The 17,715-nt window shown below is 62.2% G+C and overlaps 2 protein-coding genes across 2 annotated transcripts; both read right to left on the bottom strand.

The window, feature by feature from the left end:
- On the bottom strand, nucleotides 1-3,382 carry LBRM_07_0920_A (conserved hypothetical protein; the record flags this gene model as incomplete). Its single annotated transcript, XM_003722899.1, has 1 exon — nucleotides 1-3,382. A coding segment is annotated over one exon (3,382 nt), but the record flags the coding sequence as incomplete, so codon positions are not given.
- A 2,739-nt stretch (nucleotides 3,383-6,121) lies between these two features.
- Nucleotides 6,122-12,088, bottom strand: LBRM_07_0910 (conserved hypothetical protein; the record flags this gene model as incomplete). The annotated part of the gene is made up of 1 exon (XM_001562536.2): nucleotides 6,122-12,088. One exon carries the CDS (start codon nucleotides 12,086-12,088, stop codon nucleotides 6,122-6,124), a length of 5,967 nt encoding a protein of 1,988 aa, XP_001562586.2.
- Nucleotides 12,089-17,715: the final 5,627 nt, after the last annotated feature.

The following is a 17,715-nucleotide window of genomic DNA, read 5'->3' as shown; positions in this document are numbered from 1 at the left end:
CGTCACTCCGCCGGAGGTTAGAGTCGTGGCACGGTCGACGAGCACCGCGGCAGGAGGCCAGGTAGTAACGCAGCGTACCAGTCAGCACCTCGAAGGCGTCGACAGGCGACGGTCGGACGCAGAAGTGGATCCTGTGCACCGGCGCGATGTCCGTGATGGTGAGCTCCGTCGTGCCGCCACCCACCACAAAGCTCTGCGACTCCGCGGCGCTCTCGGCGCACGGGACAGACGCCGGCTGTACGGTGAGGCGATAGTCTGCGCGTCCCGCCGACGCACCGCCAGGGCCGCCAGACATCGTCACGCCAAACGGCACGTACGCGCGAATGTCAGAGGGGTCTACGGAGAGGGTCATGCCGAACGGCTCCACCACCTCCACCGTCGTGTTCGAGCCCACCACCGACGTCACCGTACCCCACGTCACGCGTTGGCACAGAAGGCACGGTCCCAGCGGCACATCCAGCACAGACGTCGCAGAGCTCGTCGCGCCCTGCGCCATCATCGCACGGCACACGCCGTCAGCGCCGTCAGCGCCGCACTCCGCGCCGTCACACGCCACAACGTGCAGCGACCCCGTCGAGGCCATCGGCGCACCGGACAGCAGGTTCGGCACGCCACGCTGCAGGTACACCATCGAGGTGTGGAACTGCTCCAGCCGCAGCGTCGCGCCAAGCGCGTACCCGAGGCTGTCCGACACGAGGCTCGCGTTCGAGCCAACGCACACGCGCACAGCGTCCACGCCGCTCGCACGCGCAGGCGCCACGAACGCAGCCGCAGCGCCGCTCACACGGTCCACAGAGCCGCTCCCGTACACATCGACCCCGCTCAGGTCCCCGCTGCACGTCGCCCCGCCGCCCACCACGACGTAAAACGTCACGGCAGCAGTGCTCGTGAAGCGCGGTGGCAGGTGCAGCCGCACGGGCAGCCCGCGCACTGGCACCGGCGGGTCCGTCGACACTGCCGGCACCTCCATCGACGCCACAACGCCGGCGTCGCTGTACCCGTCGCCCACAGACTTCCCCACGCACACGCGGTACACGACTCCCTGCGCCAGCGCACCGCCGCCCACCGTCCCGTACGACACAGCCGACGTCGCGTCCGGTCCGCTCAGCCGCAGCCTCGGCACCCTCGAGTTGAGCCCGCCGCACGACGCCGCACCAGGCAGGAGAACAGCGGTGTGGCCCGCCAGCGACATGCCGCCAATCCCAGCGAAGCTCAGCGTCGTCGTCTCGCCCACGTACGCAATGCTCGGATACACGCGCGCCTCCGCGCTGCGCACCGTTCCAGCAGGGGCGTACTCGACACCGGTGTCCGTCGACGACCACTCCCGCGCAGTGGGGTACCCCACGCACACCAGCAGCAGCCCTGTCGAGGCGGACTGCACGTTCAGCACCGCGACGCCACTGCCATTCGCGGTGCCGGTGTCTATGGACTTCATCGGCGAGCTGCATGTGCTGCTCGACGTTACCGTGACCCGCGCATCAGGCGGCAGACGCGACACGGTCACCTCCGTGCTGACGCCCGTCAGAACCATGTCCGTCGATACAGCCGCAACGTTGCTGTACACCTGCAGCTCTGCAGCCGCAGTGTAGCCGGCATCGCTCTTGACGCCATCCCACACGCACACCAGCCACACACCCGAGGACGCGAACACCACAGGCGTCAGTGCCGCTGACGCACCCGATACAGCGAACGTCATCATGCCGCTCCCCTCACCAACGGCCGCCGCCGCCGCCATCGCATCCGGGCAAGCGCCGCTCGCGTCATGCGACAGCACGAGCGCCACGGACGTCCCGCTGGCAAGCGACACCTCGCTGTCCAGGACAATCGTCATCCGCGTGCTCGTGCGCAGAGCGCCGTGGCCCACGCGGTACGCGCGCGTGCGCAGCGTGCCCAGAGCGTAGTACACAGCGCCACCGGCGGGCGTGCCAACGCCGCCGCCACCGTCCCCCAGCGGGTTGGACACACAGTACGTCACGCTCTCCGGCATCCTCAGCGGCACCCGCACCGTCGCCGTCGCGCTGCCACGCGGCGTCTCGCCCGTGACACCCGCCGAGTCGCACGACCCGCTCTCCGACAGGCGCACGCTGAACACCGCCTCCTGGCCGAGCGCGTGGCTGACCGTCGCAGACACCGGCAGCCCGAGCACCGCAGGCGACGGCGAGAACGTCAGCGCCGGCGCGTCTGTCACGGCAATCGCGCCCACGCACCCGGCAGTGCTCGCCTCACCGCGGTCCCGCACGCAGGCGTAGTACGCGCCCCCCTTGGGCACCGCCCACGACATCGATGTTCCCCAGGGAATCGCCAGCGAGCCTCCCATGCAGTCCGCCGTCGTCGACAGCGCCAGCTCCAGCTGCTCCTCACGGCCAGTCGCATCCAGGCCGTAGGTCAGCGGAGTCTCGAGGGTCGCGTACATCGTGTGCGGCTGCACGTCGTACTCCTCCACCGTGAAGCTGTTCGACGAGGGGACGTATACGGCACTCTTGCCTGGAGTAGTGGCAGCGCAGAAGTAGTAGGTGCCGGCATTGGCGATGATTATGAATGGATTGAGGCTGCCAACCTTATCCTGAAACGGGGGATCCGCGTCGATGCAGAGGGCGCTCCTGGAGAGGTAGTACTGCGATAGTGGCTGAGTAGAAGCGATGATGATGGTGCGATGACGCACCCCACTCGTGGGGCTAATCGTGTAGCGGTGCGCACCTGTCAGGGTTGTACGGAGTGCCATGGCCGTCATGGTGCCCGACACCGTGGGGACGGCGGCGCACACGTACACGACAGCGCCCCTGTACTTCAGAGACACAACACGGTCGCTGATCAGCGTCTTATCCTCGTGGTTTGGTAAAGGGCTGCCACACTCCGGCGTTGCTGACCAGCCAATGACGCTTCCAAGAGGCGTTGCGTCGCTGAAAGTGAGCTCGTTGTCCTCCATTCTGTAGAAATACAGAGGTGACGTTATCATCACGTTCAGCAGCAGCGTGCCCACCGACGCGCCGGGGTGCGCGCTGCTGCACCAGTGCACTGCAGGAACCGTGGGACGAGGGCTTGTCAAGTCGACGCCCAGCGCCTCACTCGTCACCGTGAACACGCACGTCCCGTTCACGAAGCTGCCGCCCTCCACTACGCTCCCAAGGGTGCACACCGACGTCACCCCCGAGGCGCCACTGCAGTCGCTCCGGCGGGACAGGAACAGCCTGTGCCCCCTGCCGATCCCCGTTACGTCCGCGTGGAACGGCACGTCGAGCAGCGGCAGCAACGGGGTCGTCGTCACCGTCATCGCTGCCGCAGCAGCGCCAACGGCGCCACTCGCTGCCGGGACGAGCAGTGCCAGTGCCAGTGCCACGGACGCCGCGCGCACCAATGCACACAGTGATGTCGGCCTCCTCATCTCCCTCAGCAACACAACGCCGCAGCAGTCAAGGAGGAGCGGAAGCTGAAGCAGCCTGGCGCTCACCCAGTGCGAGAAGCGCAGAGACTCGCCACCACACGCGGCTGGGGCGGCCCACGTGAGAACGCGCTGAAATATGGATGTGCCCCCCCCGTATGAGAGAGAGGCGCCCGCGCCCGGTGGAGCGCAAAATATTTAAGGAATGGGGGAATGTGCGCTGCACTGCGGAGTGAGTGAGCGACTTGGGGGCAAAGCGGTGGCGACTGGGATTAAGGGGAGGAGAAGCAGAGGAGAGAAGCGAATGCGGCCGATGGGTGGTAAGGGAAGAGAGGGAGAGGTGGGGTGATGAGGCGCATACACACGTAAACAACGGCAGACACGAGAAGCACGAACAGATGGAAATGGCAGGAGAGTGCGCAAGAGTAAAGGCAAAAGGCGTAGAGTGAGGGGGGAGGGGGGAGGGGGGAGAGGGAGAGAAGCGAATGCACAGAGAGGCCTGAAGGTCGACGCAGGCGGGGAAGCAGAAGAGGACGCCTACAGAGACATACACGTATGACTGGATGGATGCAGCCACGTAGGCGTCAAGGCCTGTACGTGTGTGCGTGTGTGTGTGTTGGGGGGGAGTGAGTAGAAGGAAGGAGAGAAGGGAGGGACAGAGAGAAGGAGAGAAAGCCACAACAGCGACGGGAAGGATAAGAGGAAGCACAAAGAGGGTGGGAGAGGGAGGGAGGCACAGACAGACGCGAACTTCATCCAAGACGGTAAAGAGGGAAAAAGAGAGACGACACACAAACTGCAGAGAAGACAAGAGAGGAAAGCAAAGCAGAGCGAGAAGATGCGCCACAGGAGGACGCCACAGGCACAACACCACACCAGCCACCAACAGGAGTGCACTGCACAGCCCAGTAGCCACAGGCACACCGACGCACAATCTTACGCGCAGACAATACACAGAGAGAGGGGAGAAGAGAAGGGATCTCGTGTTGGCAGTATAGTTCGTTTCTTCTTTGTCGGGATGGGGTGAGGAGGGGGGAGCTGGTGAATGAATAAGTGGAGGAGCGAGTGAGATGCAGATTGTGTGTGTGTGTGTGGATAAGGGAAGACGGCAGAATCAAACGCACGTGCACACACGCAGACACACAGCGTACGCAACGGACCGACTACACGCAGCAGCGGCTGATGTGGTCCGCAAGAGCGAGAGAGAATAAAACAAACGACAGCGAGTAACTACAAAAAAGGAGAAAAGAGGCACGCACAAAGCCAAATAGCGATAGCCACGCGCAATGCGCTTGTTTGGGTGAAAGCGGTGCGCGCACGCGTTTGTGGGCACTCGGAGCGGGAGGGTGCGAGCAGTGCGAAGCGCAGGCCAACGATGGAAAGCGGAGGAGGGAAAGAGAGGTGGTCGACAAGCGTGTCGGTCCTACCTCGAATTACACACGGGCATACACAAACACGCGTACACACGCGTAGCTAATTTGCCGGCCTTTTTTTTCCTTTGGCGATGGTGTGCCGCCTTGCCTGCACGCTCTATACAACGCTTGCTTGCTCACTCACCCACGGGCTCGCACTCGACGGCGGTGTGTCGGCAGCAGTCGAGCGCAGACTCGGAATAATACGAAACAAACACGAAAGGAGGAGCAAACGTTGAGGAGCGAGAAACCTGTGGAGATGGAGGTGTCCCTGAACGGCCGTCTTAACTTACTTCTGCGCGTGCGTGTATTCATACGAGGGCAAACGCACGCAGAGGGGGGAGGGAGGGGGGGAGAGCGGTAAAAGGCGGTATTGGGGTGCTGATAGGAGAAGGGAGAGAGGATGGGAGAGGGAGTGGAAGAAGCTGAAAGGGAGGGAAGGGAGGGACAAGGAGAGCAATGCACCCCATGTCCACACACATGCGCCTCAGTAGACGGACACCTCCGCCAAACGCGTCACCATCGTGGATAGCAGCGGCAGTACACAGCAGTGCTGAGAAGGGGAAAGGAAATACGCATGAGGGGGGGCACCCAGGGAGACCGAAAGAAACGCCGGCCAGCGTGTACTCCTCCCCTCCCTCCCTCCCTTCTGAGCTCCATCAGCGCAGTCAAGTAGGAAGGGGGGTGAGGAGTGCAGGCGCAAACGTGCCTTTCCGCTCTACAGCGACACACAGCAGCCCGGTGCAGGAGTCGCAAGGGACACGCAGTCACGCACAATGAAGGCAGCGCGTGAGCAGCGGTGACGGGCCCCCACTTGTTTTCTCAGCTGGGTATTCGTCGTTGCGGTCATTCTTTGCTTTACTGCTGGTGGTTGCATGGATAAGTCGGGTCTCACGCGCCACTCAAATAATGCGACGCATCAACGCATACAAGAAAGAGTCCGTACACACGCAGAGACACGCACACACACACACACACGCCGCACTGCACTGCGCAGGTCCGTGAAATCACTTGACGGCAGGCACAGACATGTGCGCGTGTGAGGCAAAGACGAGAGAGTCGGAGTGGAGCGAGGCTTGCGGGGGGCAGTGGGCAAAACGTGGGAGAGGCAGAGAGGAGGGGAAAGGCTGCTCGCACGCGCCTTCGGACTATGTATGGCGAGGGGCCCGTGGATGAAAAGGGGAGAGAGGGGATGAGAAAGCGACAGGCGCGAAGCAGCTAGAATGAAGAGGTGTCCAGGGAAACACGCACGCATACCACACAGCGCTTCTGCTCACCGCTCTCCTACACTACCCTGAAGCATCACTATAAGATACCGGCGCACAGTCATTCACCCACGACGTGTGTACTCCTCAGCACATTCACTGGGGTAGGCGCCACCATTGAACACAATGACCGCTTCAGTTTTTACCTCCTGCCGTTCCGCCTCACACAGCCGCTGCAGCACACGCCACGCCTCCCCCTGGTGAGCAGCAAGACGTCGGCGGTGCTCCCACTCCAACTTCGGCAGGTTGCGCGTCTTCTCGTCGACAGTAACGGGAATGATCGGAAGATCATCCGGCAGCAGCGCAGCCCCACTGTTGTACGCCGCACTCACCAGCAGAGGGTTCAACCTCAGAGTCACCTCCGTCCCCGCTAACGACGTGGTGCCACTGCAGCTTCTGAAAGAGGAGTCGGGAGAGCAGCTCCGGAGGCGGAACTTCGAAACCACACATCCGGAAGGCTTCGCCACAACTGATGGCTCATCAAACTCCTCCACTTCCACCTCCACCTCCGCCTCCGTTTCCCTGCGCCAATACCGCAAGCGCCACACAGCCCCACACACCAAGCAGCAACACACTAAAAGGCAAAAAACTACGACACCGGCAACAGCGCCACGGCTCAGCCCGCGGCCAGCGCCGCCACCGCGAGTGCAGTTCGTGCTCACCAGCGCCTCGCTCACAGTCGTGCACACGGTGTCGTCCGCGCTGTCCCACACGCACACGTGGTACGTCGACCCCGCGGGGTACGCGGACACCTTGTCGTAGTCCAGCGTCAGCTCGCACGTCCCGCTCGCCATGCTCGCCTCCCCAACAACCGCACTCGTGCGCGACGCGCCGCAGCAGTCCCCGCGCACAACAGCAAGCACCGACGTCGCACTGCTCGCGCTCGCGCCCGGCGGGTAGCACCGGTCCAGCGTGTACGTCGTGCACGCGTCCCACCCAGCAGACGGCAGCTGTATCGCAGACGCAGCGAACCGCACGCTCCGCTGCCCAGCCCACGCCCCGGGCACCGCGACAAGCGTCCCGTTCACCGGCGCACGCGCGCACAGGTACAGCCCAGCACGGTACTCGCTCGTCGCAGTCACCGACACAGACGTGCTCGTCACAGCAGCCCACGCCCCGTGCTCGCTCGACACAGACGTGCAGCTGCGCACAGTGCTGAACCCGGGCACAAGCGCCGCAGCCGTCAGGTCCTGCTGCAGCAGCATCCGGCCCGCCACGCCCACAACGAACGTCGTCCCGCGCACGTCGAAGTACGAGGCCCGCACAAGCACCACCGACTCCAGCGCCGTCGCAGCAGCACCGCCGCCACCACGCAGCGCGCCATCGTAGCACAGCGTGTACGTGCCCGGCGCAAGCGCGCCGCCGTCGCCGCCCACAAGGTCCACCGTGCCGTAGCCCTCCACGTCCGTCGTGAAGCTCGGCATCCCGGCAGCAGACCCGCACCCGCTCGCAGACGCGCTCAGCTGGACGGTCACGCCCCCCAGGCTCGGTATGAAGACCGGCGCACCCAGCGCCCCAGACACCAGCGTCGTCGGGTGCACCCGGCCAGGCGCAACGACCACGCCCGCCAGCACCACCGCCGGCCCGCCAGCAGTCACCGCGCACAGCGACACGGTCCTCACGCTCGCCGCAATCCCCGCCGTTGCAAACGACACGCTGCCGCTCGGCGTCACCGTCGCCGCGCTCGTCCCCGCAAGCGCACTCGCGCACGCGTCGCCAGACATGTACACCTCGCGGCTCGCGCTCGTGTAGTAGCCGATGTGCGCGTACCCGCTGTCCGCCCCAGGCACCATCGAGTACACCGGCGGCGCACCGTCCACCACCAGCGTCGCGCTGTACTCGGCGCCGCGCACAACAGCGGGCGATACGCGCCGCACAGCCGGCGGCGTCACCGACAGGAACTGCGCCACCGCCAGCGTCTCCCCGCTCAGCGGCGCAACAGTGCACACGTACACCAGCCCCCGCACCCCAGTCGTGCGGTACGCCGCGGTCTTCGACGCGCCGCTCAGCCCCGCGGCACTCGCCGTCCGCACGCTGCAGTCGCGCGCAGTGCTGAAGAACGTCTCGCTCGACGGCGTCGCGTAGTCCACGCGCACCGCGCCGGCGCCAGCAACGCCAAGCGTCGCGTTGTACCGGCTCACAGCAGCAGTCGGCGACACAGCCCAGTTCGCAACGTGCAGCGTCGGCTGCGCAGTCGTGAACGTCACGCTCGCGTCGCCCACGAGCACCGCGCACACGTGGAACGCGGCGCGCTCGCCAGCCCCGGGCGCGTACCCAACGCTCGCAACCGCAGCGTCCAGCAGCACCCCGCAGTCGGGCGACGCAGACAGCCGCGGCCTCGCCAGGTACGCGGCGTCGATCCCGAAGCGGCCGATCGCAGCGCCAGGCGCCGCGTCCACCGCCGCAATGCTCGCGCCGGCGCCACCGTCGCACCCGCTCGCGCGCAGCAGCCCCACGGCCCCGCGGGACGCGTACGCGCCGCCATCAGCAGCCTCGCAGTAGTACAGCGACGTCAGCGCCGCGTTCGCGCCGCACGACGCGACAGTGAACGTCGCCCTCCCGTCCACGATCGGCGTGGCGCCGCCGCCAGCAACGCCCCCGAGGCAGTCCGCCGTGCGCGACAGCACCGCCGTGGCGCCACCCGTCACGCCGCCGGACGTCAGCGTCGTCGCACGGTCGCCGACCACCGCGGCAGGCGCCATGTAGTGCCGCAGCGTACCAGTCAGCACCTCGAAGGCGTCGACAGGCGACGGTCGGACGCAGAAGTGGATCCTCTGCACCGGCGCGATGTCCGTGATGGTGAGCTCCGTCGTGCCGCCACCCACCACAAAGCTCTGCGACTCCGCGGCGCTCTCGGCGCACGGGACAGACGCCGGCTGTACGGTGAGGCGATAGTCTGCGCGTCCCGCCGACGCACCGCCAGGGCCGCCAGACATCGTCACACCAAACGGCACGTACGCGCGAATGTCAGAGGGGTCTACGGAGAGGGTCATGCCGAACGGCTCCACCACCTCCACCGTCGTGTTCGAGCCCACCACCGACGTCACCGTACCCCACGTCACGCGTTGGCACAGGAGGCACGGTCCCAGCGGCACATCCAGCACAGACGTCGCAGAGCTCGTCGCACCCTGCGCCATCATCGCGCGACACACGCCGTCAGCGCCGTCAGCGCCGCACTCCGCGCCGTCACACGCCACAACGTGCAGCGACCCCTTCGAGGCCATCGGCGCACCGGACAGCGCGTTCGGCACGCCACGCTGCAGGTACACCATCGAGGTGTGGAACTGCTCCAGCCGCAGCGTCGCGCCAAGCGCGTACCCGAGGCTGTCCGACACGAGGCTCGCGTTCGAGCCAACGCACACGCGCACAGCGTCCACGCCGCTCGCACGCGCAGGCGCCACGAACGCAGCCGCAGCGCCGCTCACACGGTCCACAGAGCCGCTCCCGTACACATCGACCCCGCTCAGGTCCCCGCTGCACGTCGCCCCGCCGCCCACCACGACGTAAAACGTCACGGCAGCAGTGCTCGTGAAGCGCGGTGGCAGGTGCAGCCGCACGGGCAGCCCGCGCACTGGCACCGGCGGGTCCGTCGACACTGCCGGCACCTCCATCGACGCCACAACGCCGGCGTCGCTGTACCCGTCGCCCACAGACTTCCCCACGCACACGCGGTACACGACTCCCTGCGCCAGCGCGCCGCCGCCCACCGTCCCGTACGACACAGCCGACGTCGCGTCCGGTCCGCTCAGCCGCAGCCTCGGCACCCTCGAGTTGAGCCCGCCGCACGACGCCGCACCAGGCAGGAGGACAGCGGTGTGGCCCGCCAGCGACATGCCGCCAATCCCAGCGAAGCTCAGCGTCGTCGTCTCGCCCACGTACGCAATGCTCGGATACACGCGCGCCTCCGCGCTGCGCACCGTTCCAGCAGGGGCGTACTCGACACCGGTGTCCGTCGACGACCACTCCCGCGCAGTGGGGTACCCCACACACACCAGCAGCAGCCCTGTCGAGGCGGACTGCACGTTCAGCACCGCGACGCCACTGCCATTCGCGGTGCCGGTGTCTATGGACTTCATCGGCGAGCTGCATGTGCTGCTCGACGTTACCGTGACCCGCGCATCAGGCGGCAGACGCGACACGGTCACCTCCGTGCTGACGCCCGTCAGAACCATGTCCGTCGATACAGCCGCAACGTTGCTGTACACCTGCAGCTCTGCAGCCGCAGTGTAGCCGGCATCGCCCTTGACACCATCCCACACGCACACCAGCCACACACCCGAGGACGCGAACACCACAGGCGTCAGTGCCGCTGACGCACCCGACACAGCGAACGTCATCATGCCGCTCCCCTCACCAACGGCCGCCGCCGCCGCCATCGCATCCGGGCAAGCGCCGCTCGCGTCATGCGACAGCACGAGCGCCACGGACGTCCCGCTGGCAAGCGACACCTCGCTGTCCAGGACAATCGTCATCCGCGTGCTCGTGCGCAGAGCGCCGTGGCCCACGCGGTACGCGCGCGTGCGCAGCGTGCCCAGAGCGTAGTACACAGCGCCACCGGCGGGCGTGCCAACGCCGCCGCCACCGTCCCCCAGCGGGTTGGACACACAGTACGTCACGCTCTCCGGCATCCTCAGCGGCACCCGCACCGTCGCCGTCGCGCTGCCACGCGGCGTCTCGCCCGTGACACCCGCCGAGTCGCACGACCCGCTCTCCGACAGGCGCACGCTGAACACCGCCTCCTGGCCGAGCGCGTGGCTGACCGTCGCAGACACCGGCAGCCCGAGCACCGCAGGCGACGGCGAGAACGTCAGCGCCGGCGCGTCTGTCACGGCAATCGCGCCCACGCACCCGGCAGTGCTCGCCTCACCGCGGTCCCGCACGCAGGCGTAGTACGCGCCCCCCTTGGGCACCGCCCACGACATCGATGCTCCCCAGGGAATCGCCAGCGAGCCGCCCATGCAGTCCGCCGTCGTCGACAGCGCCAGCTCCAGCTGCTCCTCACGGCCAGTCGCATCCAGGCCGTAGGTCAGCGGAGTCTCGAGGGTCGCGTACATCGTGTGCGGCTGCACGTCGTACTCCTCCACCGTGAAGCTGTTGTTAGACGGCGTGTAAATGCCGCTGCTCGTGGCAGCACAGAGGTAGTAGGTGCCGGCTGGTGCGTCAATGCGGAAGCTGAAGTGCTCGCTCAGCGTTGCGAGCTGCGCGGGCTGCGCCAATGTGCTGCAAGCTCTGTCTCGGGAAAGCGAGACCTCAGCAGCGCCTTTCGCTGTTGATGTCATCGAGATGGTGCGATGACGCACCCCTTGAGAAGGCTGGACAGTGTAGACTGGCGCACCAGCGACTACTCCTCGAAGTGCCAATGCTGTCACGGATCCGTTGATGCTGGGGATCGTGGCGCACACGTACATGGGCACTGCGCCGGTTGCTATGAATGTTATGTTACGGGTGGCCGAGATGGTAACGGACTCGGGGATCGTCAGCGGTGTAACGCAGGTGCTGCTGACGTAGAAGCCCACTGTAGTGCCGATCGGCGTGGCGTCGTTGACGCGTACCGTCGTCTCCACGTGGACAAACATAAACGGCTGAGAGACTGCCATTACGTTCAGCAGCAGCGTGCCCACCGACGCGCCGGGGTGCGCGCTGCTGCACCAGTGCACCGCAGGAACCGTGGGACGAGGGCTTGTCAAGTCGACGCCCAGCGCCTCACTCGTCACCGTGAACACGCACGTCCCGTTCACGAAGCTGCCGCCCTCCACTACGCTCCCAAGGGTGCACACCGACGTCACTCCCGAGGCGCCACTGCAGTCGCTCCGGCGGGACAGGAACAGCCTGTGCCCCCTGCCAATCCCCGTTACGTCCGCGTGGAACGGCACGTCGAGCAGCGGCAGCAACGGGGTCGTCGTCACCGTCATCGCTGCCGCAGCAGCGCCAACGGCGCCACTCGCTGCCGGGACGAGCAGTGCCAGTGCCAGTGCCACGGACGCCGCGCGCACCAGTGCGCCACACCATCGTTGAAAGAGCTGTGCAGGCATGCGCGAGGAGGACGAAAGGAGCAGAGATGAATGGAGCGGCGGACAAAGACTGCTCCACTGACGCGCTAGCAGCGAACACCGAGAGAGGAGAGAGACCGTAACGCGCTAAGGAAACGAGCGAAGTGCTCAAGATAAAGGCCGCCCTGAGAGGTGTCGCTCGCACGCTGGGGCAGGAAGGAAGTAGAAAACGACGAGAAGGCAGAGAAGAGAGATGAAGCGAGCACACTAAGCGATGATGAGGATATGCGTAGGCGCTTCGTAGCAGCAAATGACCAGAAGAACAAAACGCAAGAGAACGAGAGCGAAAGAAGGAGGCCACGATACCTTCACGGCGTGGGCAGAGAGGGGAAGGGGAGCGAAGGAAAAAAAAAAAAAACACAAATTACAAAAAAGGCAGCAGATGCGTGTATGAGAGCGCACGCACAGACACACAGACGCTGGCACGAGAGGAAAGGGGTGAATCGACCGAACGTGAGCGCACGCACGCACGCGCACCGCGTTAGCACTCCACAAAGCGTCCTCCTACCTTCGTTTTTGGCTTTGAAGGAAAGCGAGAGAGGGAGGGAGGGAGGGAGGCGGGGGGGATGGCGGGGAAAAACGGTCCGATACAAAAAGGGGGAAGGAAGAAGGAAAAAGGAGGGATAAAATGAGCGAGACACCGCCGCGCACGCGCCCCGGCCCCGCCCCGCGCGACTCGAGCAGGAGAAGCGAGCGAGCGAAAAAGAAGTGCTACGAATAAAGGCAACAAAAAATAAGCCTGGAGAGACTCAACAGGCAGCAGAAACCACCAGCATCCACACTCTAACGCACACACGCACACACACACACACGAGCACAAGGTTGCGGAGGAACGCACAGACGCAATGGGCGGAAGAAACGGCGCGCCTTCGTGTGCTTTGAGGAGAGGGAAGCGGACTGAAGAAGAAGCACGCGCAGAAACACAGAGAGAAAGAGAGAAATGCACACGCACAAGAGGAGAAAGAAATGATGGTGAAGCGAATACGATTTGGTCACCAACGGTAGCGAAAAAAAAAAAAAGTGAGCTTTTTTGTTTTCCTTTTTGAGGAGGAACACAAAAACCAACGAGCAAAAAGGGAAGTCCCACCACGCAAGCGTTAACAAAACAAAGGGGAAAAAGGCACACGGAAAGGAGGTGAAGACGACAGCCGGCGGCGTCACTCCGCACCGCAGTGCAGTGGAGAGAAGTGTGAAGAAGTCAAGACAAAAAAAAAAAAAAAAAACGAAGAAGACGCAACGAAAACGAACGCAAACGTTGTGGTCGAAAAAGAGGCACAATTCTGAGGCACACACACACACACACACACGCGCGCAAAGGCCAGAAAAGAAGTTTGTGTATAACTTCCGCGCCTTTCCCTTCTTGACCACCTTTCCTAGGCAACTCTTCCTCGCACTCCAGGCCCTTGCTGGGCCACCTCCCTTGTGCTTTGTTTTCGTATTTTGCGGTGTGTGTCGACGCAACCGACAGACGTAGAAGCGCGCCTGATCAGCTTTTCCCGCTGGCACTGTGCCCCACGCCGGTTCACTTGTCTGCTTCTTGAATGCGTTCTGTCCTTTCCTCGTCTTCTTCGAGGGGACGGCTGCGCTACTGGCCCTTTTATGCCACGCGTATGTATGACGTCGTTGCGGCTACTACTGCGTGTGATGGTGGGAATGACTGTTCGCGAAGCCGAGCTCGAGTGTTCGTATACGCGGCTGCGTATTCGAATGAGCTCAGCAGTAGGAACGAGGAAGTCTGAGATGGAGGTCAGACTCGCTTTTCCTCGTGGGTCTCTCCGCCTTTTCTTTCGCTTCGCACGCGCGTGTGTCTGCGCTGGGCAGTGTTGTGAGAGTTGGTCGGATGAAAGAGGGAGGAAGAGCGTGACGGGTGGTACACGAGAAGAACGAGAGAAAAGGAGTCGGAAGAGGTGAGTTAGAGGAATTAAGCACAGCGATTACAGCGCAGATAAAACGAGAGAGAGAGGGGGGAAAACAAAATGAAAAGAAGAAGAGAGAAAGAGCGCGACACCAGGGGGGAAGAGGATCGATAGAAGCGCAAAGGAGAAAGAAGACGTGGCAATCGATAAAAGCCCTAAACAGCAAGCGCACGCACAGAGAGACAACAAGAGCGAATATAAAAGGAGGGAGAAAGAGATGACGCAGTCTGAGCTGGTATCAGCTGTACAACAAGAGAGAGAAACTGGTAAGGGAGGGCGAGCCAAATACAAAATGGGAGCGTTTTGCTCTTGTTTTTTTTTGTGTGTGTGTGTTTCTCCGGCGCCTGGTAGGCCCCCTTTCCTTTTCTCGTCTCTTTTCTGCTCCTACTCCCCTCCTCCTCTTTAATTTGTCAACGAGCTGCACTAAAAAGCGAAAAGGAGCAACAGAGGAGGAAAAACGCTTATGCACATGCGCTCGACCCGTGACACGGGGGTGTATGGCGAAGTGTGGGTGTGGGTGATGTGGATGTGGTTGGAGCTGATTTTGTGCTAAGCGTGCCGCCCCACTCCACCCCACCACCGCCTGGAGCCACGGACTTCAAACACTCACCCACTCGCAGAGGCACAGAGAGCGCAGCGCACAGGAATCTGCAAGGAAATAAGCACGCAGACACTCGTGCACGCGTAGATGTATATGAAATCGAGAAAAAAAAATTTAAAGTGTATAAGTTGCGCAAGCTCGTCTCACTCAGCCACGCACACGCGCACATGCAACACAACAAGAAGAAACCCGGAGAATGAGAGATGAAAAGATGGTGAGAGGTCGGCGGAGGATACGGTGAGAAAACGAAAAGCGAAAATGAGCGGAAGTGGAAGCGAAGATACCCCAACAACGCAGGGAAGAAAATCAGCACAAATAAGAATGAAGGGATAAAGTCTGTGAGTGCAGTCCCGCATGCACGTGCGGCGCACAGAGAGATGAAGGGGAGGGAGGGAGGGAGGGAGGGAGGGGGATACGCACGTTAACAACACACACGCACACACACACACACCTACACAAACGTCTCAACACTGCACGATAGACGACAAAGAGCGAATTGCCCGAATGGGCACGCGGGCCAACGGAGGGGAGGGGGAGAAGACGGAGTAAAGTGATGAGGAGTGGCGAAGAGAGAGGAGGCGGAAATGAAAGCAAAAATGTGAAGTAGGGCAATCGATGGGAGGACAACGAGGAGAGAGGAAAGAAGAAAGCTGAAGCGCACGCACACACACACACACACACACTGGAGAAAGTGACAGCCGAGAAAAAAGGGGCGTAGACGTGGAAGACGTTAAAGGGACTCGGTGAAGATGTCGGGCTGTCCTTGTGGTCTCTTGCACTTCTCTCTTCCGGTGTATGCGTGGGTGTGTACAACGGCTAACAGTCCTTCAGTTTGGCGCTGCCTCTTGCCTCCCCTCCGCTTTGTCTGATTTCCTCACACGCACACACGGTGGTCTCCGAATTCAAGCGATATGTCTCCTTGTCTGTAACGTGTCCGATTGAGCGAACGAGAGGTGCGTGACTGCCAAGTAACTGTAATTACACGGCAAAGGGGGAAAGGGGGGAAAATATGTGGTCTGTGCTGTCGCTTCCCTACCGCAGCGATGTAGCTTAGATCAGCAGGAATGGGCAGTGGAGACAGAGGAAGGGGGGTTGTTGGTGGCAACGGGGAGGGGGGGGGGGGAAGAGAAGCGTCACTTGTCCCACACGAAAAGAGTCGGAAAAAGAACCAAATAAATCAATAGATGAATAAAGCAAGCGCGAGTGAGAGCCCTCCTCGCCGCGCTTCTTTTGGGGGGAGAAAGGGAGGAGGGTCTGGCTGGCAGCAGGAGAAAGGAGTACGGCAAGCGACAGCCAACAGAAAAGGGGGTGATGATAGAAGGCGTCTCTCACCGCAACACGGAGCACGCACACGCACACACACGGGCCAGGTGGGAGTTGGTAGTGTTGCTCTCCCTTCAAGAATGCGCTTTGCCTCTGTATTGTGGGAGCTCCTTCAGCGTCCCTTGCTGATTCACCACCACCACCCGTAGTGGCCGGATTGGGTGACACGCGGAGCACAAAGCAGAACCGAAATAACATAAAATAGGCAAAAACGACAGCCGCACGAAAAGGGAGACGGCGAAAGGCGGAGAAGCAGAAAAATAAAAATGAAACGAGAGGAGCACCCGATCAAATTTTTTTAGCGCGGCTGGCACGCCTGGCTCAGCTCTGTGTGACCTTTTCCGCTTAATTGCCTTCGCCGCTAATTCCACTTTCGCTTGCTTCGGTGTCGCTCAAACGTTAGGTGGACGGATGAGGCCGTCTATGTGGGGGAGAGGGGGGGGAGAGGGGGGGAGAGGGGGGGGAGAGGGGGGGAGAGGGGGGGGGGGAAGAATCAAAGGAAGAGGAGCGGCAAATAAAAGGAGTACTCTGACTTGGATAGAAACAAAGACGATATAACAGCGAGTCGATAAGGGGGAGGAGGCGGGCACAAGGCCTCCTCCGCTCAGCTGCCGTCTTGTACACGCCCTTCTCCTCGTCTCTGTGTAGCCGGTGTGCCTCTCTGTTTTGTTGCTCCGCTGTTTTCTTGCTTCTCGCAGCTTCTGATCCTCAGGGCTGTGCTTCGCCTGAGCTCTGCGCGTGAGTTGTCTCTCCTTCGGCCTGCCAGTTTACGATCGCGCTGAGACGAAAGACGATGAGGCCTACGGTGCTGCGCTGACTGTCGCCCACGCACCAACCGAATGTCCATTGATTGGTTGACCTCACGTGAGTACACAGGCACCCAGGCGAACGAGCGCAGGCACGTGCAATGAGGTGCACTGCACCACCTGTGGTCTGAAGTGGGGACAAGGGAAGAGGAGATGTGGGTCTCGGGTGGCGGGGGGGGGGGGAAGGGCCTTGGAGGACAATAGCAAGAGGGAGAGAACGAGAGGAAGAGGGGTGAAAACCGTGAAAAGTGCCTCTTTTTTCTCTCAAGGATTAGTGTCTGCGTAATAGCGCGTGTGTGTGTGTGCGTGTGTGTGTGTGTGTGTGTGCGTGTGTGTGTGTGTGTGTGTGTGTGCGTGTGTGTGCGTGTGTGTGTGTGTGCGTGTGTGTGTGTGCGTGTGTGTGTGTGCGTGTGTGTGTGTGTGTGTGTGTGTGCGTGTGTGTGTGTGCGTGTGTGTGCGTGCACGTGTTCATGAATCACGGGAGGAGGGCGGAGTGCAAGGGAAGGGAAGTGAGGGGAAAATGCCAGACAAACCAATATGGGAAAGAAAACGCCAAGGGTGCATGGAGGGGACCCAGAAAATATCAGGTGAAGACGGGCCCTGGCGAAAAAAATCTGCTTGTGTGTGTGTGATTGTTGTGCCCGTGTGTGTTTTTAGGGAGAAAGACCACCCCCCTAGACACACTCCACCCTGACCCCGTTCAGACGCAGAGAGAGGCCGCGCAAAGAAATTATCCTCGAATACTACTCCAGCTGAAAAGATATAAACAAGAAGTTGTCACAAGCATCCATCCCCCCTGTGCAACTAATTATCATCTGCCGGGAGCCTCGCTGCCCGCTCATAGCGATTAATCCGCTACTCAACCACGCAGCTACTCCATCCGCGGCCCCCCAGGACATACGTTCAGATTCATTGGCGAGTGTCTGCGGAAAACTTGTACACTGCGTCATGGCCAGTACGATA

The sequence above is a fragment of the Leishmania braziliensis genome, chromosome 7, assembly GCF_000002845.2.
Source record: "Leishmania braziliensis MHOM/BR/75/M2904 complete genome, chromosome 7".
Lineage (NCBI taxonomy): Eukaryota > Euglenozoa > Kinetoplastea > Trypanosomatida > Trypanosomatidae > Leishmania > Leishmania braziliensis.
The sequence above is the reverse complement of the archived record's forward strand: the minus strand, read 5'-3'. Positions and strand labels throughout refer to the sequence as shown.